The sequence below is a fragment of the Engraulis encrasicolus genome, chromosome 2 (assembly GCF_034702125.1).
Source record: "Engraulis encrasicolus isolate BLACKSEA-1 chromosome 2, IST_EnEncr_1.0, whole genome shotgun sequence".
NCBI classification, from domain to species: Eukaryota; Metazoa; Chordata; class Actinopteri; order Clupeiformes; family Engraulidae; genus Engraulis; species Engraulis encrasicolus.
Genome location: NC_085858.1, coordinates 52,170,596 through 52,188,432, shown reverse-complemented (window position 1 = coordinate 52,188,432; position 17,837 = coordinate 52,170,596). Strand labels below are relative to the sequence as shown.

The following is a 17,837-nucleotide window of genomic DNA, read 5'->3' as shown; positions in this document are numbered from 1 at the left end:
AAACTCTGACTGATAAATGACAAAAGACACTTTCATTCAACAGTCGAGTTGAATTGAGTGTTGTGATTGCAGTTACATATTAGGCCCACATACGTACAGTTGGAAAACTCAGCGGTTTTCAAAGTGGGGGCTGGGTACCCCTGGGAGGCTGCTGGGGTTCCTGGGGGGCCGTGGCCATGGCCGTAGCCAGCAAGTTGGGTTAACCGAGGTCCAAAATGCGCGCGCGCAGCGCGTGCCGAAATTTTTTAATTTTCAAAAATATATTTGTTAAAAAAGTACATTTTTACATGCCTATATGTTTATGTATAATACATATATTTATATGCATCCATGGTGTTTTGTTTTAATCTCTTGGACATGTTTGCCCTGCTCTCTGTGACTCGTTTTCTGTGGAATGGGTATATCAAAATTAACATGAAACTTTAAACACATTCATATCTAAAGGTCCCTCCAATTTAAACCCATAGCCTAATCCAGTGTTTCTCAACCAGGGTGCTGCACCCTGGGGTGCCACAGAAACGTGGCTGATAAATAAATGATGTCAGGCATAATACATATTTGTCTGAATTTAAAAATGAATAGCCTACTTAGTCTGGAATCTTTCATCTGCCATTTCCGCACAATATTAGGTCGCAGAAAGCTGCAACTTCAAACGTAGGCTAGCCTAGGTTGTGTGATGTCTCCAAATGTGTTAGTCTACTATCGGATGCGATGCCCTGTTACGGCTTGTTAGTTTGGGGTGCCTTCATTTTTTAATGAATTCACGGGGTGCCTCGCATAAAAAAAAGTTGAGAAACACAATACAATAAAGTCAATATGATTATTAATCTGCCATCTTAAAGTAGGCTATGGGCATAGGCTAATGACAAAGTGGCCAAATGAGTCAAAATATCCGTTGAAGTCGGTAGACAGTCCCACGAGCTACACGAATATGTTTCTTCATTTGGATACTATTTTAACGGTAGTACAGCAAAAAAAAAAAAACAGTAGCCTATTTTCACTTACCAAATGATTTCTTGAAGTTGACATAGGCAACAAGTTAGGACTGTGGCGTGGTTGTTGTGGAGCCTGCTGCCTGTTATATGCCTATGTAAAACTAACGTCTTGTCAGCTGAACATTCTTTTCCTCGCATCGCCTGCACGCTTGTTATTATTATTATTTTTTTAGTAGTATTTCTGTACACGCAAAAGCGAAAGACGAAACCCCTCCAATTTACAATCAAATTATTTTGATCTGACAGCCTGCTTTTAGCTGAGCTTAAGTTTGAATGTTTATTGGTTATTTTATGCAGCTGATGGCGTCAGTCGGTCTTTTTTTCCACTAGCCTATCTAAAACCAAATGACGGCTTATGACAGATAGTGACTTAGTTATCAAATGCCAACGTTGTCAAAGACGATAGCCTACTCATAACTCCTTATGCATATGCCTATACTGTTTTAAAACTGTGCATCCATGTTGGCGACCTGTGTCTCAAGCAAGCTTGTTTGATGTCTGAATTGCGTTCTCTTCCACGACTCGCACCACTCGCGCGCAAGGCGCGCTTGTTCATTGCATGGGAAAAAAATATAAGCCTAGTAGTGCAAACAGAGGACACCAGAACATCTTCAGATGAGGACATTTTACTGTGATTGACTCTGAAGAAGTCGTGACAACTCGAAACGTTAATCTTGTCACTTGACCAAATAAGCAGGTAAAAATCCACATCTGAAGACGCTCTGGTGACTTCCTTTTATGTCCTTTTCTGTCGCTTATTACAGACCTTCCGATTTACAAGTAGAACCCAATGGCTGGTTCTTTCAAATAATGACTCAGTTAAAACGGTTTCACAAAGTTGTGAAAGACATCCACCTATTGGGCCACTGTTTTAAAACGCTTGGCTTTATAGGAGACGTCTCAAGCGCCCAAGCGCAGCGTGGGCAGGCTTAATGGCCACGTTCCTGATGGTGCGTTACTGTGTAGGCTGCTATCTCTCTATTAATGAATCACTTGCACAAACAGAACACAAAGGCAAAATAGAACTCATAGACCACTAATCACTATTTGCAAAGCACGTTTCACAGAGGTTTTGAGTTTTGTGTGTTTGATTCATTTGAGCAATATTTGGCGTTAATAAAAAAAATAATCTCGGACGAAATGAGCGAGGTCCGGACCTCGGTAACCTCAAATGTAACTACGGCCATGGCCGTGGCAAGTTGGAAGGAAAAGTATAATAGAATAAAATAAATAATTGAATAAACTGAATAATTAATGTAAACCATAATGGAAAAACAATATTTCATTAGTTGAGAACAGCACCATAATAATCTTTTTCTAAAAGCTTCTATTATTAATGGGGCATTGCATCACAGACCTACAGGTATAGCCTACTATAAAGATGGCGCACAAAAAAAATAGTGTGGTACGACTCATGTAAGGGGGCCTTGGCTGGAATAAACTGGTAGCCTATACGTGGGACCTTGCGTGAAGTTCGGCAACGGCTGACCTAGCTTGTAGGAACGCTCCTACCCTAACCTCAAGTCAAATAAGGTAACTTTTGTTATGACAGAGCGCCGCTCAATAGAGTTGGTGAGGATGTGTATGCCATCTGAATGGCAGAGATAGTTTAAACTTTAAGGCATTACAACAGACCGGTAGATATGGAATGAAATATATTGTTATTATGTTAAAAAAAAACTTTGGATTTCAGTGTGACAGAGTCAGAACATGCATGTGATGGATTTCCAACGAATCCGCTTGTCATTCGAAAACTTTTGTGTTGAAATTGACCCGGATGTTGATAATGATAATGGCATGGCTATGGTGACCCACAGCACAGCACCAGAGAGGTACTCTGACAATTCGAGCAGAACTTTCCCCGTTTTATTTGCTGTTAAATTCTTATTCTTCATAATTTTCTGAATATTTAGAGAGTACAACGTATCCTTCGTGGTTTGCAAGTTCCAAGAGCTTAATGTTACAAGAGTAAATCGCAAAGGTGAGGTTTCTAGACAGTGTTGGTTAGCTTCTACCTGTAGACTGCTTCTAGCTCAACAACACAATGTGCTTCTAGCTTGATGAAATGTTATAGCATCTTTTAACAATACTCAGTGTCATATGTGGCCACTGACTTGAATATTTGTCTGTGGCACACCTCAGCACCGAGCCAGCTAGCTAACGGTTCTATCTTACAGTTTTGTCGGTATGGAAACAGACTCGTCCCTCCTCACTTCTGAGTTCTCTCAGAGCAAGGAAGAGGAATTGTACCAACAGCTGTTATTGCAGGTCAGAACATCCACATGCGTAGGTTGTTCCAGTGTGTATAGGTATTAACACACACACACACACACACACACACACACACACACACACACACACACACACACACACACACACACACACTACATACGACACATTACGTACACTCATTTCACTTTTTGAAATGGGCAAATCTTGACTTGGGGCAACCAGGTTCAATTTCATCTTCACCTCACTCAAAGCTGATGTATTGTTGTGGCACTATACTATCCAGGCAATGGGGAAAGTGCAGAATAGTGGAACAGCAGACTCCAAGACCATCCGTCCTCAGCCCGGTGAGTGTTGTTAACTGATCAAGACATTGAGGTCCTATTGAGGGGGGAAGAGATAAAATTCATGCTGAGAAAATGAATACTATGTGCCAATGTGTCCATACTTTAAATATGATATAACTGAAAAATGAACCATAAATATCTGTCAGATGTTCTCGCATCAACAGTTGCTGCCAAAGCATTAGAAATTAGAAGAAAGTTTCTAGCATAGGCTGCATACTGTGTTGCAACAAATTATATTATTTTGCGGGGAGTTCGTATCTATTTACTCAACCCTGGACTCTTGGCGTTTGCATTGCACGAGTCGTACACAGAAAAATGTCAATGCCACCTGTGTCGTCTGCCACTCCTCCTCAGGGCTCTGTGCCAAGACCTGCACGGTGCCGGACCAGCAGAAAGTCTTCTTGAACATATGCCAGTCTACGCAGGTGCCCCCGCCTCCCGCGCTCTCTCACCAGGCCCTCATGGAGCTGCTGGATTCCGATGACCCGTCGGGGTACCGAGTTCCCATGAGCCTCGGCGAGCCTCACACAGAAACGGACAACAGTGAGTTGTTGTAGTCGGGCCCATTGTGTTCAGAAAAATCTGTTAACTAATATAATTTTGGAATCTTTAGATTTTGAAGAATCAGAAAAGTGTTGTTTGGCAATTTACAAATGTCATTAATATTAGTAATGTTGGGTCATAAAAATGAATGGGGTATTACTACACTAAACATGGCTTATTAGTTGCACACAGATCTTTTCTTGTGGTGTGTAGGTTTGCATTCTTTCACATGGTGCATGTTAGCTAGCCACATTGTGTTTTTATTAGTGTTGCACCGATACCATTTTTTGGCCCCGATACCCGATACCTGGCTGTGCAGTATCGTCCGATACCGATACCACTCTATTGGAGATGTATAGATATTTATGAAGAGCTGCATACTACTTGGATGTAAAATCATTGCTATCATGGTTTTTTCAGGCTGCTGCTCACCTTTGTGAGACAGGAATAAGACTAATACTACAGTGAATGTGAATGCAGTAGAACTTGTCATACTTTTTAACCCTTGTAAGGTGTTCGGGTCATTTTGACACGTTTTCAGTTTTTGGCTAGAGAAAAATAGTATCAGTTATTATTCTTTCGCACTGAGATTCACTGGCTTTGGGTCATTTTCAGTGATGAACATGAATCTGAAAAAAGAATTAGTGACCCCCCCTGCACATTTCTAATATACAGGAGGTGTTCCATTTGACCCATATCACTTAAGGGGGCTTATACGTCAATGTTTTTTAAACTCTCTGATACAACAGTGATCACATGTTGAGTAGACAAGACAGAGGGTGAAGTATGTAGAAAAAGAAGTGCAGATATTGTTTGGTCCTTCAGTTGTGCATCAATGTTTCAACCTTGCGCGACAAGAGCACAAGTTGTTCAATCCGAGAGCTTGGATTTAGTTTACTCACTTTCTTCCCCGTCTCCTTATCTTTCTCTCTCTGTATCTCCCACTCTCAAAAACATGAATAAACAGAAATTCACAGGCAGGGTGAGGGGAACATGAGGGTGAATATGAACTATGATTTTTTTCCTATATGCCCAGGTCAAATTGACCCGAACACCTTCTATGTAACCAAAACACAAACACTTTACAAGGGTTAAATACTTCTGATATTAAATAATTAACTTCAAGGCTGCATTCAAGTGTCATACAAGCATCAGTAAATGGTATCGGTGCCCTATTTGTTGGTACTTGCCGATACCGATACCACCATTTTTGTGCCGTATCGGGGCCCCGGCCGATACTGGTATCTGTATCGGTGCAACACTAGTTTTTATGACTACTATTTCCTCTTTTGACAGTTACTTTGTACTATGTCAGAGTCACTGTTGATGATAGCAGCCGGCCTGACACACTGTAGGTTGAATACTATTATGGACCTTTTTTAAGTCGCACAAATGCCACACACAAATACACACACACACACACACTCACTCACTCACTCACTCACTCACTCACTCACTCACTCACTCACTCACTCTCTTCTCAAGAACTTAATATTTTTCTCCATCCTTATCAAATTCGTAATGAGTAAATGACTGTAAATGACTCTGTCTGTAATGGATGGCATGGATTTATGTAACCTGCTCTTTGTTGAGTTGCAGTGAGCTTCAAAGCTATTCTGTCTTCTTGCACCCCCCCTCAGGTAAGCAGGCTTGCACAGTCTATGACGTGGTGGTCAACAATGAGTTCTTCCAGAAGTGCCAGGTAGGCCCAGCTAGCCTCCATGATGAATGACATTCTCTTCAACTTCAGCTGAGTGCACCTCACTGGGGCCACTTGTCTTTGATAGCCTAATGCAGTGGTTCCCAGACTTTTTCATCAGGGACCCCCTTTTGACATTTTTGCGACCCCACCCCCACCCACCATAGCCTAGCAATGGATTTTAGGCCATTTTTTGTCCATTAATATTGCTAGATTTTCCATTAATAGTTTGTCTGCTTATATATGAAGAGTTCAGATGCAAAACCCCCTAACTCCATTTCCGAAGACCTGCACTTCTATATTTTTAGAGAGCCCCGTTGTTGGTTTGGTTTACATTCATGTACTTGATAATACATATAAATAGTTATATTACATAAATAAAATAAAAAATATGCAATTTTGATAGCTTTGTATTAAATAAAAATGAATTAAGATTATTTTCTGAAAAGGCACTTAGGGGGGTTTGCATCTGAACCCTTCATATCTAGAAATCCACAGGACGGCAAATACATCTATTAACCATACAAGTGAACACGGTTACTAACTAAATTATTGAATTATGTTAGCTGTTAACATGTGGGTTTCCCGTTTTTGTTCAATGTCCCTTTTGTCCGCGACCCCCCCCCCCCTTCAGTTTCTCTGCGACCCCCCTAAGGGTCCCGACCCCTGTTTGAGAACCACTGGCCTAATGCTTAATAGATGTTGTTGATGGTCATTGCCTAAGGGGCCGTTTATACAAGGACGATTGCAAGGGACTAAATATTTTATCAGAAGTACTTTTGTTTACACTGTAACCCCGCCATCGGGGTTTGAAGACGCAAAAATCTTAAGACTCTTTTCATAGTGGGGAGTTTTGAAAATGTCCTACAGCTTTGCATCTCCGTTTAAATGCCCCAAAAGCCAAAAGCATGTTCACATCCCATACACCTTCATGTCACACTACTCCAGATTTTTGCGTCTTCAAGCTTCGATTGGGACGTTACTATGTAAACGACACTTGAGACACATTTTTGTTGTTGTTTCCACTCGTAATCGTCCTCGTGTAAATCACATCAAAAAATGGAAGACGATACGCCACTTTCGTGTGTCCCGTTTTGATAGTTACCATACAGTATTATTGTAGCATTAACCCATTGTGTCCTGGAGCGACATATACGCTGCATTCAGGTTTTTGAGATTTGAGCTGTTTTTTATTACAAATGTGGTTATGTTAGAGGTGAATGAACACATTCTAGTGCAAAATGAAAGTTCTAGCTTTTAAATGAAACTTATTTCATGTAGAGAGAGAGGGTCCGAGGCACTCTGAAGTCAATGTTAAAAGTCCTTTATTTAATACATGGACACCATAAAGGCTTTATGGTGTCCATGTATTAAATAAAGGACTTTTAACATTGACTTCAGAGTGCCTCGGACCCTCTCTCTCTACAAGTTTGCAACTTTGGAAACCGATGAGCACCTGAATATTTTCACACTACCCCACAGATGCACTCATCCATTCTCTTCTCTGAAACTTATTTCATGTTTTTTGTGTTTCAGAGAGATATTTAGGTTTTAATAGGGAGAGGGCACCTTTTCCCAAAAAGGGCTTAGGCTAAAATGCGTTAAATAAGAGCATTCCATCGCACATTGTGCCTTTTAAACATGCCTCGTCGAACCATTGGAAGCGCTCAAAATGAATTGGTCCCGAATCCTGGGATGATTTGAAACTCTTTTGAAAAAGCTGCCTTGCCACCCAAACTGAGAAGAGAATCTTTGTACAGTGTTGCACGGTTGCAGGTAGCGTGGGCGGTCCCAGGCTATGTCACTGATTTTTAAGGATGATGATTTTTAAGGATGTCTTTTTGCCTCAGACAGATGAGCTGTTCCAGCAGTTTCTGCTTGCTGTGTCCCTGGAGGGCTTGGAGAACAAGTACAGCATAACCCTGAGCAGAGGTGTGTACTGTATGAATGTGTATCGTGCTTATCAAGTTATCCCATGGTTAATTCATTTTGTAAAGGCCTCTAATGCACCATTTAAAAGAATCACATCATGACAGTCAGCACAATGGCATGCAAAAGAATAAAGATGATCAAGGGTGCACATGATTTTTGTGTTTTTTGTACTGCCTCTTGGTGGACAAAAATAAATGGCTGCCAAACATTCAGACTAGGGGTCGACCGATACAGGTTTTTTTAATGGCCGATGGGATACCGATTTTTTTTTTTTTCATCACCCTTGGCCGATACCCGATTTCCAATACCCGATATTTGGGCCTGATATGGGCAACAAAAAAAAACTTCTAAAAATGACAAATATTCCAGTTCTCAAATTAAAAATAAATATTTATTTAACATTATCAAATTGAGGTAGAACTTGTAACGTTTAAACACCCACTCTATCAAGTAATGTCTAACAATCAAGTAATAAAAAAATTAAATGTCTTGGTGCTTTTAAAAAAAAAAAAAACGAATAACATGAAATAATAAATATTTTGTATCGGCCAAAGCCACATGTGTATGGGCCGATACGATACACTTAAAAAACGCAAATATCGTCCCGATATATCGGTCTATCCTTAATTCAGACCCAAATCATCACACAACTGAGGTGATGACAGCCTTTTACCATTTGCAGTCTCTCAGTGTGGACATTTATTTTCCAATATGTTGGCAGCTCTGGCTATTGTGGCTATTAGCCTGGCCAATCTCCTGCAGTAGCCGACCTCTCAGAGGTGGGCTTAAAGGGACAGTTTGGTCAATTTCAACATGCAGTTGTATTGCTCACGCTAACCTTGACTTGTCAGTACCTGGTGATGCCACATTTTTCGGCTCAGCCCTTTCCGAGATATGAGCAATTCTAATGGGGGCAGCGTTTGTTTACATTTTTAAAAAATGAAACATAGGCCAACTCCAAATATTTTCCCAAAAGGTACTGCTGTTTGCTAGTTGTCTGCTGATGTTTTATAACCTTTTGGATGTTTTTGGGAATAAATAAAAATGTTTTTTTGAAATGTAAACAAAGAGCGGCCCCCATTACAATGACCAGGATCTCGGAAACGGCTGAAAAAGAAGAAAAAAAATCTCAGGCACTGACAAGTCCAGGGTAGTGTGAGCATTACAACTGCATGTTGAAATTGACCAAACTGTCCCTTTAACCTGTGTCTCAACAACAAAGAACGAAGCAACCACCATTCATACTGGTCAATTAAATAGTAAGGAATATGTAGTCACAGAAACTGAAAGTTCCACTGGGGCAGACAAAGAAAGCCCGGTGTCCTGTCTATATGAGCGACCCGTCAAGATGTGATTCTTTTCGCTACTGAGCATGCGCACACCCTCGCGGCGGTTTTCGCGGGTGATTGCCCATCGAATTGTGCGACCGCAGGTTACGATACGGAGATGTTTCTCCTCCTGAGGTTACCACAAGTCATCCATAGTCTAGTTAGTCTATAGCCTGTCCACCGACTGTCATCGACTGAAAGTTACGATACATCCCCTGGGGGGGAGGCTGACGCATACCCTGATGAAGGCCGCAGGGCCAATACGCGTCTGTGATTTTTTTTTTTTTAACCACATTAATCAACTGAAGTGCCTGGACCAAGGATCTTTTTCCTCTAGTCCAGTGGTGCTCAAACTGTGGTGCGTGTACTTGTACTTGAGACATCTCTGGTGGTACTTGGAAGATTTCATAATGCAGAATAATACTAGGCAAGCAAGACATTTAAAAACAACTTGTACTGAATGTGACCGTAGCTGTTGATGCTATTATGGACCTCTCCTGTATTGACTGGCAAAAGTGAATATGGAAGGCCTTTGCAGCAATATTCTAATGTTGGTTGTCAAGGTGGTACTTGGAGAGCTCAATATTTTCTTGGGTGGTACTTCACACAAAAAGTTTGAGAACCGCTGCTCTAGTCTTTTTTGAGCATTGCACCTCCTCCAAGAGCACCAGTTGGTTTTAAAGGGACACTGTGCAGGAAATGGTCAAAAAAGGTACTGCAACTATGCTGCTCATTGAAACTGGGCTGCCTATTGCCAAAATTGATCTTTACATGAAAGTTTACTAAGTAATAAACAAATATTTTCTAGTAAGATCCAAGTACAGTCATTTTTTTTTTTTAGCTAAAAATGGCTATTTTAAGAAATTCAAAATGGCGGACCATGGAGAAGATCCCCCTTTTCATGTATGAAAAGTGCAATTTTTCCAGTCATAATGAATACTTTTGATGGTGGTGGCAAGTATTCATGAAAAAGGTAACATTCGTGAATGGGCAGCATGAATTCTGGAAATAAACAACTAAAAATCTCACACAGTGTCCCTTTAAGGGATACTAGTAGCACTCTACCTACTTTTCTCCCAGCCAGACGGAGTTGGTCTCAAAATGGGTCACAGGAAGTATGGGCGGCCGGGTGCAGTGTATTGTGTACAGTGGAAGTCCTCCTTCCATATCCTCCCCAAAAGTCATTGTTGCTCTTGATGAATGTGATGATAATGATTATGAATTACTCTGCTTTCCCTCTACAGAGTGGAAAATTCTCAAGAACAGGAAGTTCTTGGGGTCTATAATGGAGCAGAACATTCGGACGAAAAGCAAGCCAGTTATTCAGGAGCTGGACTCCAAGTATGACTATTCTAATTTTCTTTGAGTTGTTTTCAATACATTCATATATACAGTCTTTGTCTCTGTTGACTTCTGTCTCTTGTTCTGCAGACTGGACATGTATGGTTTTCTATTTTGTGTCACCATTGTTATCATGACTTAAAAACATTTGATTTTCACATAAGTCAGGATTCATTTTAATTGCTCATATCCTCTATTTGGATTGAATTTCAGGGAGACAAGTTTGGCCCCCGCACCAGTCAAAAGGTCAGTTTGCCACTTTGGTTCCCTCTAATGCCACCTGTCTGATAATAAAAGCTTAGCTGTCTCCTGACGCCTCTCTTCTCCTGTTTCTGCTTATTCCCTATGCTCCACATGTTCTCATTCCCGTGGCTGACGGGTAGTCCTGACATGTGTCTGCAAGTGGAGCCAGCCACTGGAGATCCCCAGTACCTCATAGCAGAGATCCACTTGCCTGGTGTGGTGAGTTCAAGAGATCCCACACAGCACTGTGCTGCACCTTGCATTACTTGTGTAATAAGGCCAAAAACCCAACGACGGAAATTCAAGGCCCTTGGACCGCTTCCGCTCCGGACTGTAGAAAAGATTTCATTATAACCTATTATCCAATACCGCAATTATTAGAGTCCCAGCCGTAGGATCTCTCTAGTTCCTATGTAATTATGTATTTGTACTTAATTACTATATTACTGTTAAAATTGATTAGTCTACCAATCTCTGTTATGTCTGGGTTCAGCTAGTTAAGCAATTTATTACATCGGTACCTCCCAGCGCACGACTATTGTTTATTTGGGGGTCCTAACTGCATGTAAGTCGTTAAGAGATGAGGCAGGGGTTTATGATGCCGAGAAGGTACCGTATCTGCCGAGAGAGGTGTCTCCACATCCCGCACCTGATCGACTGCCTCAGGCTAGAAGGTTGTGGGTACACGGCAACCGGAAGATAAAGTCACCCCGCACTTGTCTCGGTTCTCATAACATATCTCAACCTAGGTAAACACCATTGACGTCGGATCTAAATCTTTGTTAGCCCAAAGTATGTGTGCCTCGCTCCATCCACAGCGAATAAACCTTACTGCCTACTTAACCAGATCAATAAACATATGAATAGACCAAACGGAATTCTTCCCCAGATTTTTATGAAAGTTTTATTATAAGACAAGATCTACTTTGTCAACAATACGACTACGACAGAATACAATGTTGAAAGAAATCAATGCATACCTGAACAAGGAAGAATGGGCTACACAGACGAGATATCTGAGGAGGTCCTGAATACAGTTACCTCTCGTAATATGTTACTTCCATCTTAAATGCATATTTGTCACGTGGGACACCTTGGTCAGGTAACCAATGAGCTACGAATATTTCGTTGGGCAGGGTTATTGTAATTTCGAGTGGTCGGCCTTTGCCCGACTCCCCATTGAACCCCTATGATTCTAAATCTTTAATAATTTGCCTAAAGACCGTTTCAAAACCAAGACCTTGCCATCACTCGCATCACGACCATCAGATTGATACCAAACACATCATGGAATTCTCAATACATCATATTAAGCGTTTAAACCACACATATTAATATTTCTGGTCCGGGTCTCCCCTGGGCACGTGCACGCGCAACAACTGGATACCTCCCTCACCTGAGAGGGTCGAGTTTCTCACCCCGGAGGGGGCGAGTTTGAACAGCTGGCGTCTTCGCACAGAGGGCATTGTCCCGCTGCGTCCTTGTGATTCAAACGTCAGATAGGCAAAGTTTGTCTTTGTAATTTAAAGATAGCAAAAACAGTAAATAAACACATGAATGGTAGAAAAGCAACGAAATGTGAGATTCCTCAGGAACCCGTAGGTAATGATTATGAGGATGAAGATGAGGATGACGATGATGTCAGTGGTCATAGAACGGTCAAGACAGTGGGGGGGATTACACTTGCATGGCTTTCTTTTATTTTTGTAGACAAATTGAGGTACCATTTCACAGGTTGGCTAGTAAGGGCAGTCATGGGTGAGCGGTTAGGGCGTCAGACTTGCATCCCAGAGGTTGCCGGTTCGACTCCCGACCCGCCAGGTTGGTGGGGGGGAGTAATCAACCAGTGCTCTCCCCCATCCACCTCCATGACTGAGGTACCCTGAGCATGGTACCGTCCCACCACACTGCTCCCCATGGGGCGCCACTGAGGGCTGCCCCCTTGCACGGGTGAGGCATAAATGCAATTTCGTTGTGTGCAGTGTGCAGTGTTCACTTGTGTGCTGTGGAGTGCTGTGTCACAATGACAATGGGAGTTGGAGTTTCCCAATGGGCTTTCACTTTCACTAAGGAAGCGTTCTACACTTCTGGTTTTAATTTCAATTTGCTAAATTATTTTTCTCCCCGGTGGAGACATTTACAGCGATAAATGCAATTTCACAATCGGTCACATGGTACTTTATAGCTCCTTAAGACCAAGGTTGTTCTGATGATTGAAATCTATGGTCTCTATGAAACAGCTTGGTTTTTATGAAATAAACAAACCTGTATAATATAATTTGCATAAAGCCGCTGTCATGAAGATCTGGCCCAGTTTTGTCTGTTTGTTTGGTAAAGATGCCCAGATGTTTCATTGAGCTTCCCACACCCTTAGCTTAGTTTAGCTTAATTGTAGGCTTTTTTGACATGGGCCATATACAAGACCTTTCTAGTACCAGAGTTAGCTATGAAGCTAGTTTACATCTGTGGTCCCTGGGCAGGGAGCAATAAAACAAACACACATAAAAAGTATGGCCAATACATGCCCTACTTCTACCCCTACAATGTACACACTAGAAACAGCAACAGCATACCAAAACACACCATACTAAAACATAAAACCATATACGTACAATCACATTATCATGTGAAAAGAAATACACATACAATGATACACATCATATGGCAGTGCTTGCTGTAACGCCTTACATTCATTAGTGGTCACATCTTTGATTAGCCTTTAGCCATGTCTTTAATGATTTAGTTTGGGGTCGGACATATGAAAAGGTTGTTCTTCCTCTGTCTCTGCAGTCGTCTGCGCGGTCCCTAGTGCTGGACCTTGGGGAGGACAGGCTGGTGCTGACCGCGCGACCTTCACTATACCATCTGGACTGTTTCTTCCCTCTCCTCATCGACCAGCAGAGCAGCGTGGCTCAGTACAATGCCAGCAAACAGGTAGGGACTGGCTCCAGTCTTATGGCTGGAATGTGCTTGCAGCAGGATACATGTCCACAAATGTGTTGCCATGTATTTTTTTGATGTCAATGTTGTGCACAGAGGGTTACTTGAATGCCACATGTGCCAATGTGTGCACAGGGCAGGGGTGTTGACAGACAAATGATCACGGAAAGTTTTGATTCTATCTGCCGCCTATGATGCCTCTGTAGTACAATGCCTCCATTGGGCATAGTGCTCCGATAGTTTTGCATGTGCACTTTGGATGATGGTGTCTGCCTAAAAAAGAAGACGTGAAATGTGAATTTCTTTTTTAAGTGTGGTTAGACTCCACATCTGTAATGTATTACACTGATTCTTACAAGTTTGGCAAAAACATGTCCCAGCAGTTAAGTGCTAATTCTGTTGAAAATCAACTGAATTTTCATGAACAAAATGAATCCAGGTAATGACCAAGGGGTATGTTACACAAATACACAGTTGTTTGAAACATTTAAGTGTAATTTATTACTTTTCATGGCTATAAACCTGCCCACACCCTGTAAAAACGCCTGTCCCAAGGACAGACATCATCATTTCAATTGACTTAAAATACAAAAATCACTAACTGAATTGAACAATATCACCATGATGTGGAAGACCATATTGAAGTGGTTCTACAGTAATAATTGTGATCAAAAATTATACTCTAGCCGCCCTCCACTGAGGTGCATTTGGAGGTTTTGTTGTCACAAAACCTGACGGTGGTGACATTTGATGGAGTTCACCAAAAAACACATGTTTTACATCTTTTTGACATGTTTTAATAATATGCATACAATACATATCTACTATTATGTTGAATTGTTCAAGTAAATCACTTTAATACAGTAAACATGTGTTTTTACTTCTAATCCTGTCTGACGCTGTTGACAAAATCAAGAAAGAGCCCATTTTATGAAAAATGTTAAACATGGGGAGCTTGGCCAATACATTCATTGCACAGCCAAGACCTTCATCTATGATAATACACCTCTATATTTGGAATTTGAACAACTTAAAACCTGTTTTTGCCACATTTTCAAGATCCAGTAACCTACTAGAGAATCTAACTAATGAAGAAAAAACACATGCACAAACATACTGTGCACACACAAAAATAAAGTGTTTATGCAAGATGCCATTGACTTGAGAGGGCTATTTATTTTGCTAAATGCAGGTAATAATTAGGCCACTTTCACCACTCTCAGATTACTGTCACCACCGTCAGTTCTTAAGTCACCACCGTAAGAAGGAGTTTTGGACATTTTAAATGAATGTGCTTAGAACATTTTCCTTAGGATTTGTTGAATTATTAAAGTAATCACCAATTTAAGCCTTCACGAATATTTGTGAAATTACAAAAAAATGTTTGTTCTATTTAGGCGTTAAGTAAGCATTGTATGTCGGTACACATTTTAAAATAAGAACACATGAAACGGTTTTAAAATAGAACAAAAGTGAATTTTCAACATTTAAAGCATATGTGTGTACCAAAAAATACACATAATCACTTAAAAACTCCAGACCCATATGCAACCAAATCAATACAATTTTAATTGCTTTTAATTGTGTCTGACAGTGTTGACAAAAAACAAGGTATGATCGAAGAAAAGCCTGATTTCTGGAAAAAAAAATGGGGGGATTGGCCTTGTGCATTTCTGAAAAGCCAAGACCATAGTCTACGAGGAAACGTGTTTGTTTTACTGCAGTAGAAACCACATCTTTGAAAAAAGAGGGTGTTCTGTGCCTTTGCCTTCCCTCGCAGTTCTTAGTCTCAAATTCTGGAACATTGGGAGGTTTTTCTTATTCAGTTCGCCAAAATGAGTTTAAAAAAAAAAAAAAATCTGCAGTGCTTCGGCTGGTAACAAATCATAAAAAAGCCTACATTCATACAACATATAATTCCTGTAATGATTGAATGAGAGTACAGAAGAGTAGAGTAACATTTATTAATCCCGGAAGGAAAATAAGAAATGAAGGTGTCTAGTAGCATATATAAATATACAATAAACACAATAAACAGTGTATTGCACACATTATTGCACAACATATTAAACATCATAGATCCATCATCTGACTCCTTCCATGGAATTGTGTAGGTTTCTCTGTATCAATTAGATGGAATAAGAAACTTCTTGTCCAGGTTTAGAAGTTAAATAGAACAGACAAGAAACAAAAACTAGAAGCTAGTCTAGGAACTGAAAACTAAGTAAAGAAAGACAATTAGAACAGATACTGTAGAAACATGGAGCTATTGAAACATGCTGCCACTCTTGTTGAGGCCCAGTAATTAGGTGACAGACATTGTTTTTGGTTTTTTTTGGGTTTTTTTTTACAATCAAACAAATGACAGGATTGGCAGGCGTGCATTAAAAACATAAACAATTTACCCTAAGAAACTCTGACGACTTTGTACTGTGTACTTTGGTAGAAATGTCCACATCCATATCTGCCTTCATTGTGATCAGCTGCGTTGCAAAAACACATGCACAGAATGTTTTCACGATAGTGTTTTTTGTAATCACCCCAGTAGAGGAAAGTTACATGAGGTCCCCACACAATAGGACTGTCATTTTCACTTTCACTGAATGTCAAATATGTTGAACTATGTGGTTGTTGAATTCCTGACAGACTTCAAAGACCGCATCCGGACTCAAGCTGACCTTATCCGTCAAAGTGGCTGATAACATCCTTGGCAAACTTTTTTTGTGTGTTTTCTCTAGATTTTAACCGTTACCATGCCAGTGGTGGGCTGATGTGGAATTCTGGAAAGTTCATATTAATTTATTTATCTCAATAAAATATTCTTTTTTTGTACCTTTTGGTCTCTGATTGATTTGTTGTTGGTGGTGGTGGTGGTGGTGGTATGTGTTGATTATGTGCATATGAATGTTAAAGATTTGACTTGAGCTCCTTTTCAGGTCTTCAGTTTCAGTTGTGATGTATCATGTGGCCGCAAACACCTTGCAGATTGACTGTGTGCCCATGTATTATTCATATGCAAATAAAATGCAGGTGGTCTTGGCTTATAGATGCATACCGACCTGTATGAATTTCTGAACACTGGCAAAAACTAGGGCATTTTGACTGTTGACTGAAACAATTGAAATCCTACTGTGCACTACAAACATGTTGTGTCTGATTTTCAGAATAACAGCTTTGTCTGTCTCTTTTTTAAGTAAGTAAATAAGTAAGTTTAATTTATATAGCACATTTAAACAGCAAGAACTGACCAAAGTGCTGTACAGTGTCAAACTAAAATTAAACAATAATAAAAAATTAGATTTAAAAACAAGACAAGAGCCATAAATATACATTTAGATCACGTGTTGAGTGTGTCAGGGACGTAGATTACCTGATCATTATTCATTATTAATTAAGGAGGAGAATAAGTCCTGGAGCTGGTTCAATGCGTGATGCTGATAAAATGTGGAAGACTGTGCTGTGACCCAAGAGGTTGAAATCCTAATTTGTTTCACATTTAGATCCAGCAGGGCCCTCTTCAGAAATAGAAACACGTGCTACAGGGCTTGACATTAACTTTTTCGCTTGCCGGCCACTGTGGCTAGTGGATTTCCCGAGTCACTAGCCACCCAGCTATTCTACTAGCCACGAATTTGATCTTTTTTATCATGACGCTGCACATCTAACCTCAGAAGATGAGGTGCTTAAAGTGCATGGTGCAAAGCTTTCTACATGGAAATAAAACAAATAGAAACTGAGTAACTACAGTGGTGCTCATATGTTTACATACCCCAGCAGAATATACACTTTCTTGGCGATTTCTCACAAAATATGAAGGATTACACAAAACCTTTTTTTTTCAATCATTGCTAGTGACTGGCTCAAGATATTTATTAGCAATATTCGGTGTTTACTCTTTCAAAAGCATGATCACACCCCAAACTACCCAAATGACCCTGTTCAAAAGTTTACATACCCTAGTTTCTGATGCTGAATATGGCCCTGTTTAACATCAAGGACCGCTCTAAATTGTTTGTGGTAGTTGTGGATAAGGCTCTTAATATTCTCAGATGACAAAACAGCACATTCTTCCTGGCAGAACGGTTGTTTCCTATAATATTTTTGGGTGTCTTGCTGGAACCTCACATTTGAGGTTTCCCCTGAGTGGCTCAATGATGTTGAGATCAGGAGAGTGAGATGGTCGCTCACGAACCTTCATTTTATTCTTTCTGAAGCTAATGACGGGTTGATTTGCCTTTCT

General features: G+C 40.5%; 1 protein-coding gene across 3 annotated transcripts; it reads left to right on the top strand.

The window, feature by feature from the left end:
* The first annotated feature begins 2,726 nt into the window (after window positions 1-2,726).
* Window positions 2,727-16,429, top strand: pih1d1 (PIH1 domain containing 1). Of its 3 annotated transcripts, XM_063190920.1 has the most exons (12): window positions 2,768-2,827; window positions 2,909-2,976; window positions 3,173-3,263; window positions 3,511-3,571; window positions 3,926-4,114; window positions 5,755-5,816; window positions 7,664-7,745; window positions 10,318-10,414; window positions 10,628-10,660; window positions 10,798-10,876; window positions 13,448-13,591; window positions 16,336-16,429. In XM_063190920.1, exons 3-12 carry the CDS (start codon window positions 3,183-3,185, stop codon window positions 16,366-16,368), a joined length of 861 nt encoding a protein of 286 aa, XP_063046990.1. In that variant the 5' UTR covers window positions 2,768-2,827; window positions 2,909-2,976; window positions 3,173-3,182; the 3' UTR covers window positions 16,369-16,429. The 3 variants fall into 3 exon arrangements, with proteins under 3 accessions (XP_063046975.1, XP_063046982.1, XP_063046990.1); XM_063190905.1 differs by lacking the exon at window positions 2,909-2,976 and having other exon boundaries at window positions 2,727-2,827; XM_063190912.1 differs by having other exon boundaries at window positions 2,758-2,976.
* The last annotated feature ends 1,408 nt before the right edge of the window (window positions 16,430-17,837 follow it).

Excerpts from the sequence above, each read along its gene's own strand:
- pih1d1 (XM_063190905.1), top strand. The coding sequence starts at position 2,793 with ATGGCTATGGTGACCCACAGCACAGCACCAGAGAG. Across the intron at positions 4,115-5,754 it reads TCACACAGAAACGGACAACA|GTAAGCAGGCTTGCACAGTC; the intron begins GTGAGTTGTTGT and ends ACCCCCCCTCAG. Across the intron at positions 13,592-16,335 it reads AGTACAATGCCAGCAAACAG|ATTTTAACCGTTACCATGCC; the intron begins GTAGGGACTGGC and ends TGTTTTCTCTAG.